The 23,810-nt window shown below is 41.2% G+C and overlaps 2 protein-coding genes across 5 annotated transcripts in view; one reads left to right on the top strand and one right to left on the bottom strand.

The window, feature by feature from the left end:
- The window catches only part of LOC122982369 (putative helicase mov-10-B.1), a 24,612-nt gene extending 5,758 nt beyond the window's left edge, over positions 1-18,854 (top strand). For 2 of the 4 annotated variants that reach the window (XM_044351616.1, XM_044351617.1), the window contains 21 exons: positions 298-1,119; positions 1,210-1,351; positions 1,473-1,597; positions 9,564-9,685; positions 9,791-9,904; positions 10,375-10,555; positions 12,037-12,179; positions 12,275-12,451; positions 12,740-12,852; positions 12,991-13,187; positions 13,488-13,585; positions 13,737-13,834; positions 13,929-14,027; positions 14,214-14,316; positions 14,405-14,522; positions 15,923-16,114; positions 16,247-16,318; positions 16,400-16,525; positions 16,599-16,687; positions 16,825-16,937; positions 17,050-18,854. In XM_044351616.1, coding sequence (XP_044207551.1) covers positions 9,573-9,685; positions 9,791-9,904; positions 10,375-10,555; positions 12,037-12,179; positions 12,275-12,451; positions 12,740-12,852; positions 12,991-13,187; positions 13,488-13,585; positions 13,737-13,834; positions 13,929-14,027; positions 14,214-14,316; positions 14,405-14,522; positions 15,923-16,114; positions 16,247-16,318; positions 16,400-16,525; positions 16,599-16,687; positions 16,825-16,937; positions 17,050-17,111 — 2,208 coding nt within the window. In that variant the 5' untranslated portion in view covers positions 298-1,119; positions 1,210-1,351; positions 1,473-1,597; positions 9,564-9,572 and the 3' untranslated portion in view covers positions 17,112-18,854. Of the gene's footprint in view, positions 1-297; positions 1,120-1,209; positions 1,352-1,472; positions 1,598-6,622; positions 7,263-7,361; positions 7,465-8,556; positions 8,739-8,974; positions 9,072-9,166; positions 9,309-9,438; positions 9,686-9,790; positions 9,905-10,374; positions 10,556-12,036; positions 12,180-12,274; positions 12,452-12,739; positions 12,853-12,990; positions 13,188-13,487; positions 13,586-13,736; positions 13,835-13,928; positions 14,028-14,213; positions 14,317-14,404; positions 14,523-15,922; positions 16,115-16,246; positions 16,319-16,399; positions 16,526-16,598; positions 16,688-16,824; positions 16,938-17,049 lie in introns of those variants that run through there. The other 2 variants (XM_044351614.1, XM_044351615.1) reach the window with 2 other exon arrangements.
- Positions 18,213-23,810, bottom strand: part of LOC122982406 (rho-related GTP-binding protein RhoA-D) — an 18,887-nt gene continuing 13,289 nt past the window's right edge. Inside the window, exons 2-5 of the mRNA XM_044351676.1 lie at positions 23,291-23,446; positions 21,877-21,997; positions 20,397-20,527; positions 18,213-20,267 (exon numbers count right to left, since the gene is read on the bottom strand). Of these exons, the coding sequence (XP_044207611.1) occupies positions 20,094-20,267; positions 20,397-20,527; positions 21,877-21,997; positions 23,291-23,446 (582 nt within the window). The 3' untranslated portion in view covers positions 18,213-20,093. The remainder of the gene's footprint in view (positions 20,268-20,396; positions 20,528-21,876; positions 21,998-23,290; positions 23,447-23,810) is intronic.

Raw genomic sequence — 23,810 nt, 5'->3', positions numbered from 1 at the left:
AACAGCAATGTCTCATTTTGAAAGCAAAGTTTTCATCAAGCCTCACTGACTTGCAGAGTCACTGTTTTTGTAAGGAGTAGGTGGTTTCATTTTCTCACACACAAAACCTCCGCTCTGAGAAAAAACCCTTTTTAATGTCTTAAGACAAACCTAGCTGTTAAATTTACTGTATATGCATACATCAGACAGATAGATGGGTGCAGATTAGGTACCTTTAAAAACAGGTGAGGCTACCATTATGTCTAGATGTATTTTCCATCCCAAGACAAGACTGACTTGAAGTGATCTTCTGCACAGATCACATCTCTGTATCTGGACCAGTGGGACCATCAGCCAGAGCAGAACTGTAATGGAGTGGCTATTCTCCAGCCAGAAGAAGCAGTGTCGGGGGTTCGAGCCAGGAGGGAACTGGCCAGTCAATTGATGAACAGGCTCAGGACAGACCCGTAAGAGGATCAAATAATGAGTGTCATTTTTTGTCAGAGTGTTTGTTTTGAGTGCTGCAAGAGCAGTTTGTTCTGTTTTGTTGTTTTTTTTAACATTTTTGACAAATATGAAGTTCTGTTATTTCCTATTGCAATGCAATCCGCCCCTCAAATTAAAAAAAAACTAATAGTTTTCTAGGCAACTGGAATATGTTTTTACTTTATAGATAATAAGTAATGTAAAAAGTCACATTGAAAAACAAAGTTCCTCTTTGGAGCAAGGCACACAACAACAGGGTTAATTTACTCATGTGATGTGGCAAAAAGCAGACGGGACAGACGGAAGCATTGGTAGGATTGTAAGCATAAACTGCAGAAGCATGGCTAACAGGTTAACAGCAGCAGTCCTCAATGTTGTGAATTATACAGCTTCTTTTCAAACACTTACTTCTCATTAACCTGTGTAACTGGCCTTGCATTCACTCTGTTGGCTGTATTTCTCTGCACCTATAAAACAAGAAAATAATTGAAAGGATTAGACTTGAATCTGTGATTTAATGTCTGTAACACAGAGTATCACTACCTTTGCACTCACAGGGCTCAGTTCATCTCTGACAAACGTGGTATCAGGATCACGTCTGACCATGTGTTTAAAGATGGGACACTTAAACTGCGAGTGGAAAGTGCATCTGAGGTATTGGTGTAATTTATGGACGTATTTATGGTTGTGGTACAAATGTGAAGCTCCACTGCATTGATCTGTTTTTGATTACTTTTTTAACAGTACGTGGTAAATCTGACTGTGGAAAACACAGGAAGAAAACCTGTGTATTTCACCTACTACACCCCGCTGCGCTGGCTCAGATTCTTCACTCTAAATGATGAGTGCAAGGTGACCAAGACAAACCCTCTCACTCTAAACCCAGGTGATGCAAAAATCAAATTCGGTTTTCTATTATTTGAATGCCTGATGTGATATCTTGCTCCACTGAGACATAATAATAAAGCACTATGAATATACAAAACATTGTTATGTTCTATTCTCAGGTGATGGCTATGAAATCCAGGTTCGATTCCACTGCAGTTTGGTTGGTTTCTATCCAGCCATACTGGCCTTTGAGTTTCAACCAGACCTGCACTCCACTCCATTCCACATCGTGCGCTTTATTGAGGCTCAATGTATGACCACCACCTTTTTTTTAAGATCCCCACCACATGCTCACCACGATGGCATCAACATTTGCCTGAGGTGTATGTTGTTTTACGACACTTTTGTGGACATTGCTCCCAACAAACTTGAAACATTGGACCACAGAACCGTTGAGCAGAGAGCCTCTCACGTGTGGTATGATGCTCGTAAGTTAAGGCTCACTGCGAGCACAGCAAAGAGGGTCCCCACCAGAGGCAACCCTAAAAACTACATCAGACAGCATCTCTACCCCAGTTTCCATGGGAATGCGGCAACTCACCATGGTATAGAAAGCGAGGCATTGGCCTTTCAGTGGCTACAGAATCGCGGGTATGTTGTTACCCGCAGAGGCACAGTCGTGTGTGCAGGGGAGCCCTGGCTGTCAGCAAGCCCTGATGGAGTTTTGAACTCAGAGGAACTGCTGGAGATCAAATGTCCTTTCCTTACTGGTAATGAGTCTCTGGAGGACCTGATCAGAAGCGAGAGGTACGATGTGAAGATGGTGGAGGGGAAGTATCAGTTGCAGAAAAATGGTAAGCGGGGCTTCTACATGCAAGTGCAGCTTGGCATGTTCTGCACAGGCCTGAGGTCCTGTCAGCTGCTCATCTGGACTCCATCACAGCAAGTTTTGCTACCAGTACCATACGATGAGCAATTTTGTGCCGACACTGTAGCTAGACTTAGAATCTTTTATTTTGAGCATATGCTCCCTTATGTGTCAGATGAGTTTGAGAAAGGCAGCCTGCTGCTTTCCGCCAGATATTTGCAGCTTTGTAGAGAGTGAATATTTGTTGTCACCTACTGAACTGTCTGTTCTCTCTCAGGAGTCAACATTCACAAGAACAGGCATCTCATTTCAAAACATTTTCGTGCCCTGTTTTCCCTGCACTTGACCTTGTCATGCAGAAACTGTTGTACATGCTTTTGTCTCCTTGTGCCTTGATTATTGCAACAGCTTTTTCGCTTGTCTTAATAAAAAAACTTTGAAACGACTACAGACTGTACAGAACTCAGCTGCCAGACTTTGAATTAAGAGGCACGATGTAAGGTGAGAGTTGCAGGAGATGTTATTCCTGTGGAAACCCCACTTCAGACAACAGGATATTAGCATGCTGTCTGTGAGGGGCTGCATCTGCCTCTGTTAATTGCAGCCAATGTATGGATCTATTGTCTAGTGACCGACCACTCTCTGACTCTCTTCTTACATAGACAGCTCCACACTATAATATATTAAGGCTCTCTGGACTAAGCAGTTAAAGGACTACTGTGAAACACCTTTTGTATGTTAATGTATTTTTCTGACACTGATAATTCATCATGGTGCTATCCTGAACCATGTTCAACCTTCATCAATGAGAGTCTGCTAAAGATGGGTTCAGGGCTTTCCGGGGGATAATATATGTCTGTGTCAATTAACTGAACAAGAAGGCGATTTTTGCTTTAAATATGTTGTATCATCTTCATGTGAACAGCCACTATTGTCAAGGTGGCTTTTTGATTTTTTTTTTCTCATATTAGGTCATATGCTCTTTGCGTGAACAGCCACTATTGTAAAGATGGCCTTTTAACCTTTTTCAACATTAGCTTCTTATGATATCATCCTTACATATATCTTTGAATATGAAAATATATGCATGTGCCACATAACCAATGAAATGCTTTTAAACAATATATGCATGATATGTGCAGATAGCTGATAGGACAATCATAGTAAGACCTCTCCTTTGTCCCGTGTATTAAAGACCTGTATCCCTTGAAAAAAAGGTGGTAGATAGGTTTTGAGTTTCCAGTGGAGCTCTTTGGTGGATTTTTTTTATATTTTTGCTTGCTGTTTTTTTGTATTTTGTACTTTGCTTTTGTACTGAATAAATCCAAGTGGATCATCTTGATCTTCTGAAAGACAGACACTTCTCATCTTTTGAATTTCTAAACTTTTCTCATCCAAGGCTTCTTCAACTGCATTTCGGTATGGCCCCTTGCATACTAACTATTCTCTAATGTGTTAATAGTGCCAATTTGGATCTCAAGTGTTAAGAAGGGTTAGGACAGGAGCCACCGTATCAGGGTAAAGCCTAGAACAAGGGGCGTACCTGCCCACGGTACAGGGGCTCTCTGTCAGAACAGACTTCTAGGAGGAGAGACCTCTTCAACACATACTGATTTCACTGATAATAATTTACCAAGTTATTGTTATTATCAGTGATTAGAGACACTGGAAGATGGTAGTCATTCTTGCTCACCCCCAGTGCGCTACTACATTTGCGTAAATCCTTGACAAAACCTGACAACCTAGCTGAAAGGCAGGAGGTGGCGTAGCAGTCTTAATAACTTGAGCTCATGGATGTATTATAAGAGCTGGATACCGGATTAAAAATGGCGCCCATTCATTCCTATAAAAATTGGTCAGCTGGCACATACACCAAAAAAAGTTTGTGGCTTCAAGGTTTGCTTCCACATTGTGCGGCCCACCGAAAATGCACAGTAGTGTTTCCTCCACTGGCCCTGCCTGCGAGTTCCTGCTCAGTCCATAGACTTTACCTTGTGATGACGTCATGGATTTTTAAATCACTTTTCTCGGCTTGAGGAAAGTTTTACAAATATAAAATCTCCATGGACCAAACGTTCATAGTAGAAAGAGACATAATTGACGTTGTTTACAGTTTGAGGTGTCCTGTTTTACAGACATCTCTTTTACAACGGTGGTCTATGGAGAAAATGCTTTTTGGGCTGCAGGGGGATTTTCCGCTGCAATACTGCAAGTGACCACTGGGAAAAATTGGCTGCAAGGCTGAGTAGTGGAGCCCTATCCAGCTCTTATTATACATCCATGCTCGAGCTGCATGGCTGTACTTACGAACGGTTAAATAGCACCAAACCAATAGGAACAGTACTGCACTGGATCACGGCCCCAAGCAGTGGCCAAATAGACACTTGCATTAGATTTTGGAGTTCATCAGAACCAGTTAACGGTCACATCACACCTGTTTTAGCCTCTTTACATTGGCTCCCTGTTTGTTTTAGGATTGATTTTAAGATCTTATTGATTACCTTTAAGGTTCTTGACCTGGCCCCAGATTATACCTTTTAATCCCTTGTGAACCTTTGTGTAGTTGGATCCTTGGGCAGAGGTCTTCTGTCTCTTCCAGATTCTAGGCTGAAAACTAAAGGGGACAGGGCCTTTGCCATCAGGGCCCTGAAGCTCTGGAGCGACCTGCCTGAGGAAATAAGGCTGTCTGAGTCAGTGTCGTCTGTTTAAAACATACTTTTATTGGAAAGCGTTTCCTGATTTTTACCTGAGCTGCCTGCTTATTTAACTTGATTTTATTTGTTTTTAACTTCATGTTTATTGTTGTTGTTTTTTTTTTATGGCTTTAAGTTTGTTTTAATCTCTCTGTTTTAAATGTGTTTTGTTTTTATTGTAAAGCACTTTGTAACTGTGTTTTTTTAAAGGTGCTATATAAATAAAGTTTATTATTATTATTACTATTATTGTCTGCCCCTGTACGTTTGTGTGTTCTGTCATAGGCTACTTTTGGGGACAAATTTCAGACTTAATACCAGTTAATTGGGGATGGCTTGTCTAATTTGGGGACAAAAGGTGTGTCTCCAATTGGGAAAAATGATTTTTCGGTCAGTGGTTAAGGTTAGGGTAAGGGTAAGTCTCCAGGATATGAATGAAAGTAATGTCCCCAAAAGTGACCTAGGACAACTTGGTGTGTGTGTGTGTGTGTGTGTGTGTGTGTGTGTGTGTGTGTGTGTGTGTGTGTGTGTGTGTGTGTGTGTGTATCAGGCCCCCCTCCCCCCTCTGTGTCTTGTCATATGTCAATCAATATTTGATGTTTTTTGACTGGAGTGGGAATAATTAGGGATTTTTTTATTTTTATTTTTTTTAGTAAATGTTAGTTGTATATGTTGTAAGAAGGGAAGTGTGTTTTCAGGAGTCTCCTACTGCCATTCACGTACAGATCATATTTCACTATTGAATTCTTATTATATGTAAACTATGGAACTAATTTGCAAACTTGTTGACATGACTTATCTCTCTATATAAAGCAAGGAATCTCTGTCTGTCTGTCTGTCTGTCTGTATACATGTTTGTCCTTCACATATCTCAAGAACTGTTCATCAGATCTACTTCATACCTGGCAGGTGGATTGTTGCAGAATCAAGGAGGTGCAATGTCAATGTGTGAAGTTGTTTGGATGAGCATTTCTCGGGAAACATATAAAAATACCTCATAAACACCTGTGATTTGCTTCTTCTTCTGCACGTGGAGTCAACAGCAGAAACTAGGACAGCGCCACCTGCCATTGCAACCCACACTGTGGTCGGAGGTGGGATTACATCCATAGTATTAATGAATTTCAGAACTGTGTACTGTGAACGAAACTTGGCATGTTCAAGACTTACTGCTGAATGTCTCAGGCACGTTCAGAAATATATACAAAAAACACCTCAAACAATGTTGCTTGTGCTTCTTCTGCACGTGTATTCAACGAGCGGAAATATGGACAGCGCAGTCTGCCATTGCAACTCACTTTGTGGTCGGAGGTGGAATTACATCCGTGGTGATAAGAATTACCCATGTAGAGTGAATTGAAAAAGTTTACAGAGTTAAGCTCTATTCCCATCCCTCACGCGCGGAAACTTCGTATGCATGTTCAAAACATAGTGCAGGATGTCTCAGACATGTTTTGAACGGGCACTACAGTTCATCTGATCAATTTCAGTTCAACTCAAAACCATAGTCTCCAAATATTCTGCGTGTGAGGCGTTTTGGGAGTAAATTCTAGATAGTCTGTAGTGTTGAGGCGTTTAGGGAACGGGCGCTGTTCTCGCTAGGTGAAATCGGCCCGTATCGAGCAGGCACGTTTTGATTCTTCAAATCACAATAGTTTATTCCTCTAAATCACAAGGTTCATCTGCAGAGCTCACATTGTATGGGTTTGTGTAAAAAAAAAAAAAGAAAGAAAGAAAGAAAAAGAAAGAAAAACCTATTTCCAAACAGGTAATATATTAATATATTGTCACATTGTACGTTTGAAAAAAATATTTATACTATTTAGCAGAAACAGACCACAATGTATGGACAGAAGGATGGAGCGCGCTTTAACGGCAAATTTACAATAATCTCTACATCAGAAATTATATGAGCACGAAGGTTACACAGAGCTGCTCGGACAGATAAATTATTTGGTCCATATTTGTCCTCGGTTTCGCTTACTTGGCTTTCAACGCGTTAGGTTTCGTTTCTCCGGCTGGCTGTCTTTGTGTGTGCACTTGCTTTAATCTCCGAGGATGACCGAGCATCACAGCTTCAAGTGGCGCAGCTCCGCATCATCGGACACAGCGTGACACACCGCCCACGCGGACTGTCCTGGAACATAAATCGAGCCGTTTGTGAGATTACCTCAGATATGCGGACGCAACAACCTGTGTTTCGATGAGCGACATAGCCATATTATCCCGGACATTGTCGTGTTTGAATAACTTTGAACGTTCAGATTTTTAAACATGATTAAGAAGCCAATATCTGTACTCTGCCAAATTGGACTCGACTTCTTTGAGTTTTTGAAGGAAACTGATCGAGCTTCCATCACTAACAGACTTGAACTCAGAGACATTTACAACAATGAGTTCAGGGACAGGTAAACTGATCGTGTAGCGACAGACATCTGTATGTATAACAGTTTTATAAATGTGTCTGAAATTATATATTTCTTTTCGCGTGTGTTTGTGTGTTTTAGGAATGCAGGGATCAAAGATCCAAACTTTGGTTCAGTCCTTCATGCCCTGAAAGTCTCTAACAAAATAACAAGAAGAAGAGACACTATTCGCTTCACTTCTTCGGTATGTGCACTTTACATCATATTTCAGCCACATAAGCTTGTTTCAGTAGGTCAAGTTTATGCATCAGTAATTTGTAGTGTTTGAAATGTGATAAAGCAGAGCTGGTGTAAATCTTTGACTGTCATTGTCTTTTAAAGACAAAAAACTCAACATGTAATAATGAAAAAATATGAGATTAGACAAATTTAAGTATTATCACTTTACTTACAGTAACTTATCTCTAGCAATAGCTGTTGATTAAGTGGAAATACTAACTTATCATTGTTATTTTCAGATCTGAATTTGACATAAAATGGTTTAAGTGATTTGCTTTAATTGGCAAAAATGTCATCTATACAATATTTCAGTAGCATCTGAGCTCGTGCTGGTGAAGTTAGTGGTGAATCAGATGAGACTTAAAACAAACAATTGCTGTAGGATGGGTGTAACCTGCATATCTGTTTATTAATAACTGTCATTGACTAATTTTATTTTAAGGTTAAAGTCTATTACACATCTGACCACATCATAAATTGCTGGTGGGTGTGGTCAGGAACCTGGTGGACTTGTGATTACATGCAAATAGAAACATCAGACATGTTTTAAAAGACTTGAAACATATTGTTGTTTTCTCATTAAAAACAACAACAACAAAAAAATCTTTCAACTTAAGTGAATTAAATGCTCCACAGTTGGTTGAGAATGTTCTGTTGTTATTGTTTTTTTCAATCTTTTGGAAGTCGCTAAAAATAATTAATTATCTCTTTTCAGAGATTAAATATTCTCAGTCGACAACAGCAATGTGTCATTTTGAAAGCAAAGTTTTTCATCAAGCCTCACTGACTTGCAGAGTCACTGTTTTTGTAAGGAGCGGGTGGTTTCGCTTTCTCACCCACAAAACTTCCGCTCGGAGAAAAAGCCCTTTTTATTGTCTTAAGACAAATCTAGCTGTTAAATTTACTGTATATGCATATATCAGACAGATAGATGGGTGCAGATTAGGTACCTTTAAAAACAGGTGAGGCTACCATTATGTCTACAGGACATTCAGTAACTTGATAGATGTATTTTCCATCCCAAGACAAGACTGACTTGAAGTGATCTTTTGTACAGGTCAGAGCTCTGTATCTGGACCAGTGGCACACATCCAGGGACCCTCAGCCGCAGCGGACTCAGAATGGAGCGGCCAGTCCCGGGCCAGTACGGACTGTCCCCTCATCAGAAGAAGCAGCGACGGGGGTTCGAGCGAGGAGGAAACTGGCCAGTCTATTGATGAACAAGCTCAAGACAAACAGGTACAAGGTCGTGTTGGTAGGATTGTAAGCATAAACTGCAGCAGTCCTCAATATTGTGAATTATATAGCTTCTTATCGAACATTTACTTTTCATTAACCTGTGTAACTGGCCTTGCATTCACTCTGCTGCTTGTATTTCTCTGCACATATAAAACAAGAAAATAATTGAAAGGATTAGACTTGAATCTGTGATTTAATGACTGTAACACAGAGTATCACTACCTTTGCACTCACAGGGCTCAGTTCATCTCTGACAAACGTGGTGTCAGGATCACATCTGACCCTCAGTTTGAGGACGGGAAACTTTGCTTGTGTGTGGAAAACACATATGAGGTATTGATGTTATTTATAGAGGTATTTATGGTTGTGGTATAAATGCTCCAAGCTCCACTGCATTGATCTGTTTTTGATTTTTTTTTTTTTAACAGTACGTGGTAAATCTGACTGTGGAAAACACGGGAACAGAACCTGTGTTTTTCACCTACTACACCCCGCTGCACTGGCTCAAATACTTCACTCTAAACGATGAGCGCAAAGTGACCAAGACAAACCCTCTCACTCTAAACCCAGGTGATGCAAATATCAAATTAAGTTTTCTATTATTTGAATGTGTGATGTGATATTTTGCTCCACTGAGAAATAATAATGGGTACAATAAAGCTCTATGAACATACAAAACATTGTTATGTTCTGTTCTCAGGTGATGGCTATGAAATCCAGGTTCGATTCCACTGCAGTTGGGTTGGTTTCTATCCAGCCACACTGGCCTTTGAGTTTCAACCAGACCTGCACTCCACTCCATTCCACATTGTGCGCTTTATTGAGGCTCAATGTATGACCTCCTTAGGACTGGAGCTGGCACCTGTAGCCCCTTACAAACCCCGCTCCCTTCCTGTCTTTATCCCTGAAACTTGTTTCACGATTGTGGACGGGCAGCCACCTGAAAGGTATCAAAGTTTACTAAATACTCTGTTGGATATAAAAGGTTTGTAAAATGAATGTTGTCTCATTGTGATGCATCCAACTTTTTTCATTTTGTCTTCTCTTACCAGGCTCTCTGAGATGCAACTAAAAAATGAAGTTACGCTAAAAGCGTACAAAATACCACCATATATGAACCAGCTCATCCAGTCACTAAAGAAGTGTACTCCTTACTTTGATGGAAGGTAAATTCAGTTCGGTTTTTTACGTCTTTTCCAGCTACACTGTAGGTCAGTAGTGATATATAACAGTCCAGTTTCTGTTCTACGATACATACTGTTGTAGATATCTTGAGCTCGTCAATTCAGAAACTCCAGGATGTATGGATGTTTTATTGACAAACACAAATTTGATTGACCAAGGAAATAGCAGTTACACTTCAAAGTGCCAGTGCAGACCCAGTGACATGCTCAGCAAATCTGAAGGAAAAGAGTTGAACCACTCTAAGTTATTCAGGCAGTGCGCAGGCGACCTTGTCCCTAGTCAAAACATTGCTATAAGATTGTTTACTCTAGCACTGTCTCTATGGCAACAATTATAAAACCAGGTTGGCCCAACTGGTTGTCTAAGGAGCATTCATACATGGCACATATATGAAAATTCCTTCACATGTACGCTGCCATACAATTTGTTTCTTCTCATTTTCTCTGCTTAGAATTGCCAAGTTACGATGTCCCTTAAGCTGGGAGAACTACTCAGAGAAGTTCCAGCTGCTGCTTTATCTGGAGGAGCTTCAGATGGAGGTGGACATCAGGAGATACAACATCCCCAACAATGACAGAGAACACGCCTGCATGGTCAGAGATCGGATCAACAAGAAACTTCTCATTCTGGAGGTTAATATGTGTGACGCTGGATAAAAGGGGAATCAGTTGGTCGAGACACAGGTGTTAGATGGGGAATCTCTTTATTCACAGCGGCCCTACTAACAACGCAGTCAGAGATATCTTCCAACGTTACAGAACGTGACATGCCTTTTTATACTGAAGACAGGCTGTGTGTGTGTGTGCGTTTTGGGTGGATAGGTTTCATCCTGTTTACCAGACTCTTTGGCTATCTCAAATCCTAAAGAAGGGTGGGACATTTCTCAATTTCACTTATCTTGGACTTTGACCAAATGTGAGTGGGCGTCTCTGCACCATGTGTGTGTGGGGGGTACTTCGCCCCTTTGCCAATATTCCAGATGTTTCCCGTTTGTTTGGTGGGCTGACCGGCATCGGTCTAGGTCATAGTGACCTGGCTCTCACTCTCCTACAATGCTCATTCACTTACTCACATAATCAGTCTTTCCTTCATCTTGCACAATTTTAAAATGTTCCACATAACTTCCTGTGAGGAAAACATTGATGATTATATGATTGTGTTGATTTAAACCAGAGCTTTAGGATTAATTTAAAGGGGATATATTATGCTTTTTGTAATTTTCTGTTATTTTTCTACTGCCATGATGTTAGATATTCATGTTAAACATGGTCAAAGCTCCAAAACTTGAGGTGAACGTATGTAAAAATGCTCCCTGAAAGTCAAAAGCCAGGGCTTCAGCCTGCTCTGTTTGCAATGTTATTTCTACTTCCTCCTTGTGATGACATCAGATTGTTTTCACATGCCCACAAACAGCCGCCCGTTCCCTAGCTTTTGTTGCTAAGGTTGTTGCTAAGGCTGTTCCATTGGTTGTTCGCGTTGTCCACTCCCATATTTCAGATTGGATTTCAGCTCAAACATGTACAGATGTGTTTGAGGAGTTTACATTTCAAGTAAGGAACAAGGAAAAGACATGAAACCTGACTACTATTGTTTGTTAATGAAGCCTCTGAACCTGCCGGAAGTCGGCCGAGGGGCAGCTTCTGATAGCTGGCGAATCAGAACAGAGTGGGCTCATCGGGAGGGGGGCCTTAAAGAGACAGGAGCTAAAACAGCCTGTTTCAGACAGAGGCTGAACTGAAGGGCTCCATAAAGGGCCAATATAAGATTAATAAGAAATGTTTGAACTGTAAATCATGCAAAGATATTCCTGTAGAGACCCAGAATAAAAATATAAAACCTGGAAATGTGCATGATACGTCCTCTTTAAAGGCCATTCTGGCCACAACTGGTTCTGTTAACCTGGTCAGTTTTAGAGAAGGCCAGACATCATTTATAAGGTCAGAGTCCATTACACATTAATATCAATCAAAGGACAATTGTTAAAAAGTTTATAACATTACAGTACTTGTCCAACAACTGAAGTCTGATATACACTGTATTAAAATTATTTAGACTAAAACTACCGATATATTCACCTGGATTGTCACTGACATAGATCTTGTTCACCTGTCAGGTACCTGGTGTGTCTGAGAACCGTCCGTCTGTGCTAAGAGGCGATCAGCTGCTTGTGTATCCCGCAGGAGAGACAGGGGTGAAGTACTGCGGCTACGTCCACAGTGTGCAGCTGGACAGCATCAAACTGGGCTTCAGCTCAAAGTAAGATCAAGACAACAAAGTGACACTTTTTGATGACATAAATGGTCATTCTTAGTATCAGTGATTCATATCATGTTGTGTGAATTTGTTTGCAGATTGCTGGATCGCTTTGTAGATGGGATGAAGTTTCATGTTGAGTTCACTGTCAACCGCCTGACTCTGCGTCTTCAGCACAGAGCAGCTGAGCTGGCAACTACATACAGACTGGGAGAGGTGTTGTTCCCTGCTGCACCCACACCCTCCTCTCAGCCATCTGAACTTCCCAAACTGAGGTTAGACATGCTACAACACACAATCCCAACAACACGTCATGTTGACCTGACCGTGAAGCAAGCTGATTGGCCAAATTTGAAATAGAAAAGAAAAATATATAAACATTATACTCAAAATCCCTACCAGTGGTTATGTTCAATCAAACTAATCTCAATATAAGATAAACTGTGTTATTGTAACAGCAGTGGTCCAAGCTTGAGTTAACTGATGAGTATATGATTCTCTGTGCATATAAACATACCTGCTGCCTCAGCTCCGACATCATACCTCTGTTCCTTTGTCTATAGCCTGTCTGACTCTCAGCTGGAGAGAAACCCAGAGCAGCTTCAAGCTGTGCGACATATTGTAGCTGGCTCATCCAAACCTGCTCCTTATCTGGTGTTTGGCCCTCCTGGCACAGGTACATCATGTACCAGCATGCTACTTTCTTTTTGTCCTTATTAGATGCACTGTTTAAGCGATTTAGGTTTGACCTTTTATTGTTTCAGCTGCTCAAAACCAGCAATTCAATCACTTGACGTTACTCTGATCTGTTCAGGCAAAACGGTGACTCTGGTGGAGGCCATCAAGCAGATAGAGAAGACTCAGACCTCCTGCCACATCCTGGCCTGCGCTCCCTCCAATAGTGCTGCTGATCTGCTCTGTGAGAAGATTGTGGTCCACGTGGACAAGCGTAAAGTGTACCGCATGTACGCCAGCAGCCGGGACCCAAAATGTGTCCCTGAACGATTAAAGGTCAGTGCTGTGCACTCATGTATTCCAAGTGATTGTGATTGATTGATGTTTAGATGTGAAGCATTTCTTTAACCCACAAACTGCTTAACCATTCTTTCACATTTACCGTTACATTATCTCCCCCTAGTGGACATTAGGGTGCATAGCAGTGTCTGTAGATAACACATGAATCAGGACCATTCATCTGCTTTCTTTCTGCCATACTGCTGCACTTCCTGGCACTTTATACTGTGTGACACTACTAAGTCTTTTCTAGCCTCATTTAGGTTTTTTTACACAGACATTGTGGTACTTTCACAGGCATGCTCTAACCTGGTAGGGGAGTGTTACGTTTATCCTGCCAAAGAGAAGCTGATGGAGTACAAGATCCTGGTTACAACCCTGTTAACTGCTGGAAGGTAGTGAATGACCCTCACAATGCTCACATGCATGACACCTGCACTTTCACTTTTGCATACTACAGTATTTGTATCTTGTTTATACAACTCTACAAATGAATTTCTGTGGGACTAAGTTTGCTGACATGTATGTTCTCTCTGATCTCTGCAGGCTGGTCACAGGAAACATTCCCACAGGACATTTCACTCACGTGTTTGTGGATGAGGCAGGACACGCTGTGGAGCCCGAATGTTTAATCCCGCTAGCAGGTGAAGAACACCAACAACAATGTTTTTTCTGTAATTGTATTGAACCTGCTTTGTGTGTTGGTTGATTTTTTTCTTTGTTATTTGTGCAACGAAGGGCTGCTTCATGCAGAGTCTGGTCAGGTTGTTCTAGCTGGGGACCCCAAGCAGCTCGGACCTATTCTCAGATCACCTTTTGCGCTGAAATACGGCATGGGTAGGTACAGACACACTCAACTCAACTCAACTTCGCTGTAGTTTTGATGAATGAAGATACGTAATTCTGCAATTCAGTTCTTGTTTAGACATAAACTTAAAAACATAGCCTCGCCCCACTTGTGTTTGCAGTATATGATGTTGTTTGACTAGTTTTTAGAGGTTAAAAAAGCTCTGCTGTCTGCAGGAGTGTCCCTCTTGGAGCGGATGATGAATGACTTCACTCTGTACCAGAAGGAAGAGGGTGTGCTCAACAAGTGCTTTGTCACCAAACTGCTGCGCAACTACAGGTGTGGTAGATACGGTTATAGGTCACTCCTTAACATGAATGATGCGATTGATTTTCCTGGACACATCATTTCTGTTTGGCCTCGTCAGGTCCCATCCTGCCATTCTGAAGATTCCCAACGAGCTCTTCTATGACGGAGAGCTCCAGGTCTGTGCAGATGAATTTTTACGCAACTCCTACTGCAGATGGGAATACCTCCCGAAGAAGGTAAAGATTCTTCTTTTAGCACACACATACGGTGCATTGCATGTGCAGAAACTGATCATGTAGAAATCACAACATGAAAAGTAATTTTTAATATTCCCTACACCTACAAGACTTTATTACTATATATCTGTGTTATTCAAAATATAATGAAGCCATATCAAGATTCAAACTACTACTTTTAGGTGCAGTTTTCTCCTTTTTGATAAAGATGAATTGAATGATTTTATCTGATGAAAAAATTACAAAATTTTCATGTTTTTTTAAATTCCTCCTCACAGCAGCAATCTTATGAAAACCTTTCCTCTCAACCACATAACTTGATTGTTTTGTTGTTATAATAGCCACATGTGACCCGATGTTAGAGCTCTGCATGTCTCTAATAAATAAAGTGTTCAAAATAATTTCTCTGAAGAATACAGTTGTGCTCATAAGTTTACATACCCTGGCAGAATTTGTAAAATGTGTACCATTCATAGTGTCTATAGTTGTGACCATAAAGTTCCATTTTGGTCTCATCACTCCAAATAACTTTGTTCCAGAAGTTTTGAGGCTTGTCTAGGTGCTGTTTGGCATATTGTAAGCAGGGTGTTTTGTGGCATTGGTACAGTAATGTCTTTTTTCTGGCAACTTGACCGTGCAGCCTATTTTTGTTCAAGTACCTCCTTATTGTGCATCTTGAAACAGTGGTTTGTGGGTTTTTCTTTGCAACCCAAACAATTTTCCTGGCAGTTGTGGCTGAAATCTTTGTTAGTCTACCTGACTGTGGCTTGGTATCAACAGAACCCTTAATTTTCCACTTCTTTATCAGAGCTTGAACACTACTGATTGGCATTTTCAAATCTTTGGATATCTTTTTTATATCCTTTGCTTGATTTATAAAGTTCAACTCCCTTTTCTTGCAGGACCTTTGAGAGTTCTTTTGCTTTCCCCATGGCTCAGTATCCAGTAAAGTCAGAGCAGCCCTGGATGAAATGTGCATGGGTCTTTAAAGAGCTAAGATAATTGTTGACTATTTATACACAGACACTAATTACAATCAAACAAGTCACAGGTGTGGAAACTTACCCTTCATAGCCATTTAAACCTGTGTGTCAACTTGTGTGTATATTATCAAGTCAAACATTCAAGGGTATGTAAACTTTTGATCAGGGCCATTTGGGTGATTTCAGTCATCATTATGATTTAAAAAGGGCAAACATAATTATGTGAAAATGAATGGCTTCACCTGACCACTATCCTTGAATAAAACAAAAGCTTTCAGCATGATCAGTCGTATTTTCCAAAACACAACCAATATTTTACAAATACTACTAGGGTATGTAAACTTGTGAGCACAACTGTATATAGGAAGCCAAAAACATTTTCTTTCAAATATAAAATACATCTCACGTGTCTCTCAGGACTTCCCAGTGATTTTCCATGGGGTGACAGGCATCGATGAGCGTGAGGCCAGCAGCCCTTCATTCTTCAACAGAGCAGAGGTGGAGGTGCTGATGGACTATGTGAAGAAACTGCTGGAGACACAAGCAAAGAAGGGCCTGGCTACCATCAATCCCCGAGACATAGGCATCATCGCCCCCTACCGGAAACAGGTCAGAATGAACTTCCATCCACAGAATACAACAATTCAGCTTCTTGTTTTACAAATGAAAGCACTTTGAAGTGGAAAGATATATTTATATCTAGATTAAAAGTTGGAGCTGTTTTTTTCTGGTGTCACATAGGTGCAGAAAATCCGTAAGGCCCTGGAAAAAGTTGGGAAAGAACTCAAACGTACGGACATGGATGACCTGAAGGTGACTAAATATTTCACACTGAAGTAATGTGAAACACACAATAGAAGCTGTGTCCTAAGTGTGTATTCATGTGTTTGTCAGGTTGGTTCGGTGGAGGAGTTCCAAGGTCAGGAGAGGAGAGTGATATTGGTGTCTACAGTTCGGAGCAGCCGTGACTACGCAGAGATAGACAAACAGTTCAACCTCGGCTTTGTCAAGAATGAGAAGGTATACATTGCAAAACATATACACTGTACATACACACAAAGTATTATTCTGACACTCTTATTTCCTTGAACAGAGATTCAACGTGGCTGTGACTCGAGCTAAAGCCCTTCTGATTGTGGTGGGAAACCCCAGAGTGCTGAACGCAGATCCTGTCTGGGCCCGGTACGCACCTCATTGCTACTTTCTGCAATCACTGCATACATATATTAATTAGCATTTTAAAATAAAGTCCCTGTTATTTTAATGCCATAATGTATCTTTCTCTCACTCACATTTCCCCCCTTCTTGCTCATTTGCAGGTTCATCCAGTACTGTAGAGATGAGGGAGGCTACACTGGATTTGTACATGCAGAGGAAGACGAGGACGTGGTGATGAGACTTGCTGCCCTCTACATCCAGATTGTGCCTGAAGGTGACACATGCATATCTTTATTTTCACTAGTATCCTCCTCACAATGAGCTTTTTGAACAGATGTTAAAGTTTGTCCACCTTGCTTTCCTCCCTGTGACTCTTTTCTCCCCAGTGGAGACTGCCGAGAGTATCGTCCAGCAGCACCTGGACCCCGAGTGGAGGAATGACCTGTGAGGAAAAGGAGAACTCCTGTCCTGAACACTTGAAGGAACTGATTATGCTCTACATTTGGTGTATGTCACCACTCGATACTTGAAGCAGAGGTTCATGACACGGTTTCATTCACATTTGTACTCAAATTCTCCTAAAAGGGCTCAACGGCACCTTTCCATCTGGAACACAGCCTTTATTCAGAAAATAACAATAACCAATTACACATGAAAATATCTTGTTAATGTCAGTTTATCTTTTTAAAACTTTACCAAAGACCATGAAGGACAGGGAGTTGATTCATGTTCAGACAGTTTGTCTTGGGCTACCTCAGCAAGCTGCACTTTTCAAACTGTTTTACTTGACACAGCTGCAAACGCTACTGTTATCCAGCTCAGATCACTCAGACATCAACCTGAACCTCCAGTTTTAAACTTATTTATATTGTTCTTTAATATGGATTTAACATCCAGTCTCAGGGTTATCTAATTGACACATTTTGAGTTGGCAAAATCTTGACTGTTCTTTTACAATTTGAATCATGTAGGTTTATGATAATGTATTGAACCAGCTACACAGCAGGGTCCATCTATGTTTAGTGTCAAATCTATTTTTAAATTGCACTTTTTAATCATATTTACCAAATTAAAAATATTTATGGTCTATATTTAAGTGTTAAGTGGTATTTTCTGAATGAAAAATAAATTCTGTTTTGAAAACAAGAAATGGAAAAGTCTAAGATCATTTAGTACTTGTTAGTGTTAGCCTTCAGTGGGCTCTGGGCTTTGGTTTTCTGTTAAATGGCAAAAATTCAATTTTGATTTTAATATCAAATGGAAATATATGTAATTCTTGCCTGGAAAAACACAAATGTAAGACATAGTGATATACTTTGGAAATGCCAGTAATGTTAAGCATACATATATAAGATTTATAATAAATGAAGCATCACTTATATGGTCCTTCATCCCCGTTTGCTAATGGAAAGTTAGATTATTGTGTCAGATTATGAATTTAAATGCATCAAATGCATTTGCAAGACTTACACTGTTGCAAAAACAAAAAGTTACCATTTGTTTTAGGGGGAAAAAACATAGAATGTAAGCAAAACCAAACTAGTCAAGATTACTTAGTATTTCAAAAATACTTTATTACCATGTTTGTCTCATGTCTTCAACACATCCCACTCCTGTTTGTAAAGCATCATCACAATCAACATTTTCTCTTGAACGATGGTTTTTGACATTACAGACATAGAGGCACAGTCCAGGAATTAGCCGAGCCCTGTGAAGTTCTTATCTCGATAGATCTGAACGTGCTGGATAAAAGAAACATCACCACAGTTGTAGCTTATGATGGTGGTAAGATTAATGTTGGGACCATTTCATACACTTGTGTTCGGGGCTCTTTCATGACAAGACTTGTTATGGAATATGCACTGCACTTCTCTGCTTCAGCCATCATACACAAGCATACTGCCTCAACTAAGTTTACTTTATCTGCGTCAGAGGGCTGCCTGTAGGGAGATGAATTCTTTAATGATTTTGTCACTTAGTGATGAAAATGCATTTCTGGAGAAAATTACTGTGGTTTAAATCGTGACAATTTGCCACTGACGAAGTTGGCCCTCAGGCTTTCATCTAAATTCTGTTGCAATTTCTTGTTCAAATCTCCTGTGAGCGGCAGCTTTAAGCCCAAAGACAACCTCTATTTATACAGCTGGCTCCATAACACTATTTGGACCCATTTCAATGATCTTTAAGGGCTTCTCAAGAGAAAAAAAACATTCACTGGCTACGCACTCATATCCTTATTTTCCAATCAAATTCAAGGAATGTCCCTGTTGTGTCAAATAAAGGGCTATTACACACCAATAAAGCCCCAAATTAAAATAGACAAGAGAGCTACTGATCTGGTGAGCCAAACTGAAGGGGATGGCACATTGTGTTGTCACTACCAATCAAGTTGTCAGTTGGGTATTTTATTAAAACTTTCCTACCCAGAATGGGCCTGTAATCTGTCTGAATATTAATATAGCTGTATACAGTGTGCATCCATAATGTGTTGAGCCCAGAAAACCTGCAGATTACAGTGTGCACTCATCCTCACGTCATGACTGTATACTGGATGTGAATGAACAGTACAGAATTCAGACAGGAGGCAAGACTGTTAGAGCCAGTGTGAGCGTGACTGGGAGTATTGTGTCCGTGACAATAGACCACTGTCTCCGGTGCCAGTCCAAGCTGTCGCCATGGAAGGGACAGAGCAAGGTGCAGTCCAAAACCTCTCTCCACAAATAGTCGCTGATGCTTCACTACGTGCAGGTTTCAGTGGATGAATGCGGTGTAAACATATTCTAAATTTAGTCCTTTATGTTAGAGGAGAACGCTGAGGAAAACAGACCTCCTGCTGACTCAGCACTTGGTGAAATAGGACTTTCAGGGTGTAAAATTAATAGTGGTATGAAAATGGATGAAGGATTGTGGCTGAAGCTGATGTACACAAAGAAGACTGAGTAGTACATGCAGTTTCAAGACAAGCGGGGGGGGGTTCCATACTATTAACGCAAATCTAAAACCGGCTGCAACTTGCAGCTGTGAGAGCAAGACAGACGCTTCTCTGTAAACAATCATAACACAGAGGCAGACGCGGGATATATTTGTAAAGTATATGCACATATAAATACAAACATACATTCATACATATAGAGGGAGGAAGGCTGGTGTGCCTGTGGAGGAAAACAGAACAGCAAAAAAACAGAAACAAAACCCGACAGATGTGAGTAGCAGAGGAAAGAGAGAGTTTAAAAAAAAAAAAAGGCTGATTTGTTTTGCTTTTAAACAGGTGTGTCAGTCTCGTATTCGCCTGTGGCATATCTGCATCTGTGAAGTAAGCAAAGTCCACGGAAGCCATTGATTTAAGGTTTCTCTAAGTTTGCTCTGTCTGTAGGAGGGGGCTCCTCCCTCAGGTGCTGATTGGTGGTTTGGCAAAACAAGCCCCGCCCATTCACAGTAGCTGGCAGCCACCCCTCTTCTTGCGCTTGCGGACCTGCAGCGCTGCTCTGGTGGCCATCTCAAACACCTCCCGCACACCATCCTTAGTCTTGGCGGAGCACTCCAGGTAGCCAAAGGCACTGATGCGGTTGGCCATGTCTCTGCCCTCCTCAGACTTTACTGGCTCCTGCAGGTTTCATGTACAAAGGGTTAAAATTAAGTGGTGGGTGTTCACATTGAAGAGGTAAATTGGTCAGTTTTGGGATAATTTATTGCCAGTTAACACAAATGGACACAGAAATAAACACACACACACCTGTTTCATCTTGGCCAGCTCCCTGCGTGTGTGTTCATCGTTCCTCAGGTCCTTCTTGTTACCCACGAGAATGATCGGGACATTGGGACAAAAGTGTTTCACTTCGGGTGTCCATTTCTCAGGAATGTTCTCTGCGAGAATAAAAAAAAAATCCAAATAAAGTCTTTTTTTAAAAACACACAGAGTAGCTGTACAGCAAGTTCCAGACTTTTTCCCTATATGGAGAGGTGGGAGACCCTCATCTTTTCCCTTGTGACTGTACAGACATAAACATTTAAAGGTCATTGACCCCTGGCTGATACATGGTCGAGTATGCTAGCCAAAATTGGCTCTGTTTTCTCTGGAGGGAGATGCCATGCTGCGATACAGTAGGAATACCATCTGTGGCACTGCCCCTGTCAACACTGGGAGAAAACAGCAACAAGACATATTTCTTTATCTGCTTGATTTAGTCATTTGGGGTCTGAGAACACTCAGATCCTCTACTGACATACACATGGGAGATGTTCTGCATGTGCTTCCAGGAAGTTCTGTCATAATCTCAAGTCCTACATGACAACTGTAGTTAGGTTTTGATCACAGTAAAAACAAATGAATTAAAGCCTAAAAAGCTCTCTCTTAAGGAAGCATTGATCGAGTATCAGAGTCAATCTACAGCAGGTGAATTTTATGACATTCTTAAGATTTATGCGTCAGTCCACTTCAAATTGATTTCAAAATGTACTTTTTTTATTGTATTTTATCTTAAACTTGCCATGCATTTACACAAATTGCTGTAGTTGGGTTACAGTCATGTCTGATGTGTGGAATTAAGTATCTGGCTTAAATGACTAAACCAGAGCAGGAAAGATAACACGCAGGTAACTAATGTGTGTTTGGGTGGCAGCAGCAGAGTTAATTCAATGCAAATAATATAATCATACACATGAAGAAAAATAACTTGAATTATCATGAAGTTTTCATAAAGTGAATTGTTTCTCACATGAAGTCTGCAGACCAGCAACAAACTGAAACAAAACTAAATGGCCAAAATGGAACAGCCTCTGGATATGATAATTTTAGAGTTTACTGCACTGACAGAGCAGCCCTCCTTGTGGTGAAAACTGCCCTCCTGCATCAGTACAAAAATACATTTCTCTGCACTCAGAGGTCACTCCCTGATTTCTGACACCCCGTATAATTTCTGCAGGCGGGTTCTGCTTTTTCTTTGCATTTTATTTACACGAGCCTCGTCTAACTGCACATTTCAAATCGCTGGAAAATATTCAGTTCTGTCTAAACTGTGAAGAAACATCAACAGTTGCTTCCATTCACTGTGGAACCACTACAAAAGGTCAAAAACAAGATTTATATCAAGTCTCATGAGACTAGGATCACTGAAACGCCGCTTTGTGACATCAACAATACATTTGAGTTTTGCTTCTCAATGCCAGGAAAAAATGACATCATTGGAACAAAACAACAGTGTATCTGACCTTACCTAAACTGTCTGGGCTATCTATGGAGAAGCACATGAGGATAACGTCTGTGTCAGGGTAGGAGAGCGGCCTCAGTCGGTCATAGTCTTCCTGACCTGCTGTATCCCACAGCGCTAGTTCCACCTGTGATAGAGGGGTAAAAAAAAAGAGGACAACAAGTGAGTCAGTCACATTAAAATAAGACATGAGAGTCAAACATCACTTACAGCAGGAGGAGAGGGCAGAGCTGCACAGAGATGGAGAGGATAAAGGCCAAATGAACAATTCATTCCTCCCTGATCAGCTTGTAAAGCATCTCCCCAGAGGTGGAGATGGCTCCCACAGGCTCTTCTTAGGCTGTTAATCACACTGTGAGCAGTCTCCGAGAGCCTGACCTGCTCTAGATAAAACAAACGCCCAACAAAAAATAATTTGCTAGAGCTCAGCTGAGCTGCAACACATGCTACAGTGCAACCCAAACACTCCATGTAGGAATGTCTTATGCACATCCACGCATACGTCACGTGGCTTTTGTTTCTCTGCAAAAAGACTGTGGTCTCTTAGCTTTAGTTTATTCTCCTGCACCCTGCTAATCTAATTCTACAGTAGGCTCACCCACATTACAATTACAGCTGGCAAACTGCTGAGAATTGGTTAAAAATGGTCGTAATTGTCCCCCAGAGAGTAACAATAGTATGTTTGGCAGCTCTTTTGACTTCTGACGTCTCACTACACTCGTCTTGCCAAGAGTTGCAGGGACTTCTGACTTATAGTCTAGCACAGACGAGGCATGTTCTGTGTATGTGAGGTACCACATCTGCTGTCTGAGCAACAAGCACCATGACAAACCTTGATGTCCATTCTTAAGCTGCCTGCTGCTTTTAAATACTTTTACCACTAGGTGTCTCTCAGGAGTCAGTACCATCTGTAGATTATTTTAGCATCATGCTGCCTGTATGAGCTCTTCTGTTCAGCTCTCTGCTCTTAGTTGTTGTAGCCACAGCTGGAGGGGCAATGATAAGTTGAACAGTTGTATAAATCTGTATACCACACTTGAGAATCAACATTGTATTATCCAGCCAAAACCCCAGCGGGCTGATCCCAGATTTTGCAGCGCAGGAAACAGGAACCGGAAAAAGGACATTAGTCATGATGTATGGGGGGGGGGGGGTTGTTCCAATTCTGCACAGGAAGGTGGCACCGATCCATTTCCTGTTGTTGGCTGGAGGTCTGCTGCTTCATAACAATGAAAAAGACCTGAGGATTTGCTTACACTTACTCCCATCAGCCCTGCCTGCACGTGGTTCTTAACCACTGTGGCCAAAAGGGTCAGATTTCCCAAACTGACAAAGCAGTGTGTCACATAAACATGTCTGCTCTGAACAATGTCTCAGATTATTCAACAGAAAACAAACAGAAAGTGAAAATATAATGTACCTGTTTGCCATCAACTTCAATGTCAGCGATGTAGTTCTCAAACACAGTTGGGACGTAGACCTCTGGGAACTGGTCCTTACTGAAGACGATGAGCAGACAGGTCTTCCCACATGCACCATCCCCAACTATCACCAGTTTCTTCCTGATAGCAGCCATCTACAAACAGAACACACTTCAATTAGTTAAGTTTTGAGATCAGTAAACTGGTGAGAAGGAAGTCTTTTCAAGTGGGGGAGTGAGGTGAGAGACAGAAAACAGAAATAGTCAGAGTGAGAGCGAGGGAAAAGATCATCAAAGTCTGCTTTAGAGCCGCACCCTCTTCCCTTTCCTGGGCCGTGTCCTGTGTGTGAGGTGAAAAACAGAGTTGGGCTTGAGGGTTCAGCGACTGGTCTGGAAAAGCAGTGGGAGGGACGGGAACAGGAGGAGAGCCAGTCGTAGGAATGTTGCAGCTCCACACACAGCTGCACATGCATGGCCTCTGTAACAATCACATTAAAAACGATCCTTAATGTGCCACTTA

Source organism: Thunnus albacares, chromosome 5 (genome assembly GCF_914725855.1).
Source record: "Thunnus albacares chromosome 5, fThuAlb1.1, whole genome shotgun sequence".
In the NCBI taxonomy this organism is placed as follows: Eukaryota; Metazoa; Chordata; class Actinopteri; order Scombriformes; family Scombridae; genus Thunnus; species Thunnus albacares.
Note: the sequence above shows the minus strand (reverse complement) of the source record. Positions and strands in the feature narration are given on the sequence as shown.